Source organism: Siphateles boraxobius, unplaced genomic scaffold (assembly GCF_051911475.1).
Source record: "Siphateles boraxobius isolate OS27281-9 unplaced genomic scaffold, OSU_SipBor_1 235, whole genome shotgun sequence".
NCBI classification, from domain to species: Eukaryota; Metazoa; Chordata; class Actinopteri; order Cypriniformes; family Leuciscidae; genus Siphateles; species Siphateles boraxobius.
The window spans coordinates 247,501-252,500 of NW_027508850.1; the positions used below are offsets into that span (position 1 = coordinate 247,501).

At 54.8% G+C, this 5,000-nt stretch overlaps 1 protein-coding gene across 2 annotated transcripts in view; it reads right to left on the reverse strand.

The window, feature by feature from the left end:
- Positions 1-5,000, reverse strand: part of nup54 (nucleoporin 54) — a 58,386-nt gene that overhangs the window by 39,434 nt on the left and 13,952 nt on the right. For both annotated transcript variants that reach the window (XM_077240509.1, XM_077240510.1), the window contains 2 exons: positions 218-373; positions 1-83 (listed from right to left, as the gene is read on the reverse strand). The exon at positions 1-83 is cut by the window's left edge and continues 129 nt beyond it. In XM_077240509.1, coding sequence (XP_077096624.1) covers positions 1-83; positions 218-373 — 239 coding nt within the window. The remainder of the gene's footprint in view (positions 84-217; positions 374-5,000) is intronic.

Sequence of the window (5,000 nt, forward strand, 5' to 3'; positions counted from 1 at the left end):
GTTCAGCACCAACGGCGCGGAGAGAGCGCTAGCAGTGTTGTAGAGCTGAGAGGAGTGAGACGCCTGATGGCTGAACACACCACCTGCAGAGAGAGACACACACACACACACACACACACACACACACACACACACACACACACACACACACACACACACACACAAGTTAGCATCACTGATCTGTAATTCTCCTGTTACTCCTGTATGAGTGTCTCACCCTGTTGTGTCTGAGGCTGAATCCCACTGATCCCAGTGAAGCCCCCGAACCCCAGTCCAGCTCCTCCCAGTGCGCTGAAGCCCGTCCCAGCTCCCGCGCCCAGCGCAGACGAGAACCCAAAGCCCTTGTTCTGGGTGTTCCCGAAGAGACTCGCGCCTGCACACAGAGTCAGAACACACATCACTGACTGCACACACACACGCATCACTGACTGCACACACACACGCATCACTGACTGCACACGCATCACTGACTGCACACACACACGCATCACTGACTGCACACACACACGCATCACTGACTGCACACGCATCACTGACTGCACACACACACGCATCACTGACTGCACACACGCACGCATCACTGACTGCACACACACACGCATCACTGACTGCACACACACACACGCATCACTGACTGCACACGCATCACTGACTGCACACACACACGCATCACTGACTGCACACACACACGCATCACTGACTGCACACGCATCACTGACTGCACACACACACGCATCACTGACTGCACACACACACGCATCACTGACTGCACACACACGCATCCCTGACTGCACACACACACACGCATCACTGACTGCACACACACACGCATCACTGACTGCACACACACACGCATCCCTGACTGCACACACACACGCATCACTGACTGCACACACACGCATCACTGACTGCACACACACGCATCACTGACTGCACAGTGCACACACATCACTGACTGCACACACACACGCACGCATCACTGACTGCACACACACGCATCACTGACTGCACACACACGCATCCCTGACTGCACACACACACGCATCACTGACTGCACACACACGCATCCCTGACTGCACACACACACGCATCACTGACTGCACACACACACGCATCACTGACTGCACACACACACGCATCACTGACTGCACACACACACGCAACACTGACTGCACACACACACGCATCACTGACTGCACACACACACGCAACACTGACTGCACACACACACGCAACACTGACTGCACACACACGCATCCCTGACTGCACACACACACGCATCACTGACTGCACACACACGCATCACTGACTGCACACACACACGCATCACTGACTGCACACACACACGCATCACTGACTGCACACACACACGCATCACTGACTGCACACACACACGCATCACTGACTGCACACACACACGCATCACTGACTGCACACACACACGCATCCCTGACTGCACACACATACACACGCATCCCTGACTGCACACACATACACACGCATCACTGACTGCACACACACACGCATCACTGACTGCACACACACACGCATCACTGACTGCACACACACACGCATCACTGACTGCACACACGCATCACTGACTGCACACACGCATCACTGACTGCACACACACGCATCACTGACTGCACACACACACGCATCACTGACTGCACACACACACGCATCACTGACTGCACACACACACGCATCCCTGACTGCACACACACGCATCACTGACTGCACACACACACGCATCACTGACTGCACACACGCATCACTGACTGCACACACACGCATCACTGACTGCACACACACACGCATCACTGACTGCACACACACATCACTGACTGCACACACACATCACTGACTGCACACACACATCACTGACTGCACACACACACGCATCACTGACTGCACACACACACGCATCACTGACTGCACACACACACGCATCACTGACTGCACACACACACGCATCACTGACTGCACACACACACGCATCACTGACTGCACACACACGCATCCCTGACTGCACACACACACGCATCCCTGACTGCACACACACACGCATCACTGACTGCACACACACACGCATCCCTGACTGCACACACACACGCATCACTGACTGCACACACACACGCATCCCTGACTGCACACACACACGCATCACTGACTGCACACACACGCATCACTGACTGCACACACACGCATCCCTGACTGCACACACACACGCATCACTGACTGCACACACACACGCATCACTGACTGCACACACACACGCATCACTGACTGCACACACACACGCATCACTGACTGCACACACACACGCATCCCTGACTGCACACACACACGCATCCCTGACTGCACACACACACGCATCACTGACTGCACACACACACGCATCACTGACTGCACACACACACGCATCACTGACTGCAGACACACACGCATCACTGACTGCACACACACACGCATCCCTGACTGCACACACACACGCAACACTGACTGCACACACACACGCAACACTGACTGCACACACACACGCATCACTGACTGCACACACACGCATCACTGACTGCACACACACACACATCACTGACTGCACACACACACGCATCACTGACTGCACACACACACGCATCACTGACTGCACACACACACGCATCACTGACTGCACACACACACACGCATCACTGACTGCACACGCATCACTGACTGCACACACACACGCATCACTGACTGCACACACACACGCATCACTGACTGCACACACACACGCATCACTGACTGCACACACATACACACGCATCACTGACTGCACACACACACGCAACACTGACTGCACACACACACGCATCACTGACTGCACACACACGCATCACTGACTGCACACACACACACATCACTGACTGCACACACACACGCATCACTGACTGCACACACACACGCATCACTGACTGCACACACACACGCATCACTGACTGCACACACACACGCATCCCTGACTGCACACACACACGCATCCCTGACTGCACACACATACACACGCATCCCTGACTGCACACACATACACACGCATCACTGACTGCACACACACACGCATCACTGACTGCACACACACACGCATCACTGACTGCACACACACACGCATCACTGACTGCACACACGCATCACTGACTGCACACACACGCATCACTGACTGCACACACACACGCATCACTGACTGCACACACACACGCATCACTGACTGCACACACACACGCATCCCTGACTGCACACACACGCATCACTGACTGAACACACGCATCACTGACTGCACACACACACGCATCCCTGACTGCACACACACACGCATCACTGACTGCACACACGCATCACTGACTGCACACACACGCATCACTGACTGCACACACACACGCATCACTGACTGCACACACGCATCACTGACTGCACACACACGCATCCCTGACTGCACACACACACGCATCACTGACTGCACACACACACGCATCACTGACTGCACACACACGCATCACTGACTGCACACACACGCATCCCTGACTGCACACACACACACGCATCACTGACTGCACACACACACGCATCCCTGACTGCACACACACACACGCATCACTGACTGCACACACACACGCATCCCTGACTGCACACACACACGCATCCCTGACTGCACACACACACGCATCACTGACTGCACACACACACGCATCACTGACTGCACACACACACGCATCACTGACTGCACACACACACGCATCACTGACTGCACACACACACGCATCCCTGACTGCACACACACACGCAACACTGACTGCACACACACACGCAACACTGACTGCACACACACACGCATCACTGACTGCACACACACGCATCACTGACTGCACACACACACACATCACTGACTGCACACACACACGCATCACTGACTGCACACACACACGCATCACTGACTGCACACACACACGCATCACTGACTGCACACACACACACGCATCACTGACTGCACACACACACGCATCACTGACTGCACACACACACGCATCACTGACTGCACACACACACGCATCACTGACTGCACACACATACACACGCATCACTGACTGCACACACACACGCAACACTGACTGCACACACACACGCATCACTGACTGCACACACACGCATCACTGACTGCACACACACACACATCACTGACTGCACACACACACGCATCACTGACTGCACACACACACGCATCACTGACTGCACACACACACGCATCACTGACTGCACACACACACGCATCCCTGACTGCACACACACACGCATCCCTGACTGCACACACATACACACGCATCCCTGACTGCACACACATACACACGCATCACTGACTGCACACACACACGCATCACTGACTGCACACACACACGCATCACTGACTGCACACACACACGCATCACTGACTGCACACACGCATCACTGACTGCACACACACGCATCACTGACTGCACACACACACGCATCACTGACTGCACACACACACGCATCACTGACTGCACACACACGCATCCCTGACTGCACACACACATCACTGACTGCACACACACACGCATCACTGACTGCACACACACACGCATCACTGACTGCACACACACACGCATCACTGACTGCACACACACACGCATCACTGACTGCACACACACACGCATCACTGACTGCACACACACGCATCACTGACTGCACACACACGCATCACTGACTGCACACACACACGCATCCCTGACTGCACACACACACGCATCACTGACTGCACACACACACGCATCCCTGACTGCACACACACACGCATCACTGACTGCACACACACACGCATCCCTGACTGCACACACACGCATCCCTGACTGCACACACACGCATCCCTGACTGCACACACACGCATCCCTGACTGCACACACACACGCATCACTGACTGCACACACACACGCATCACTGACTGCACA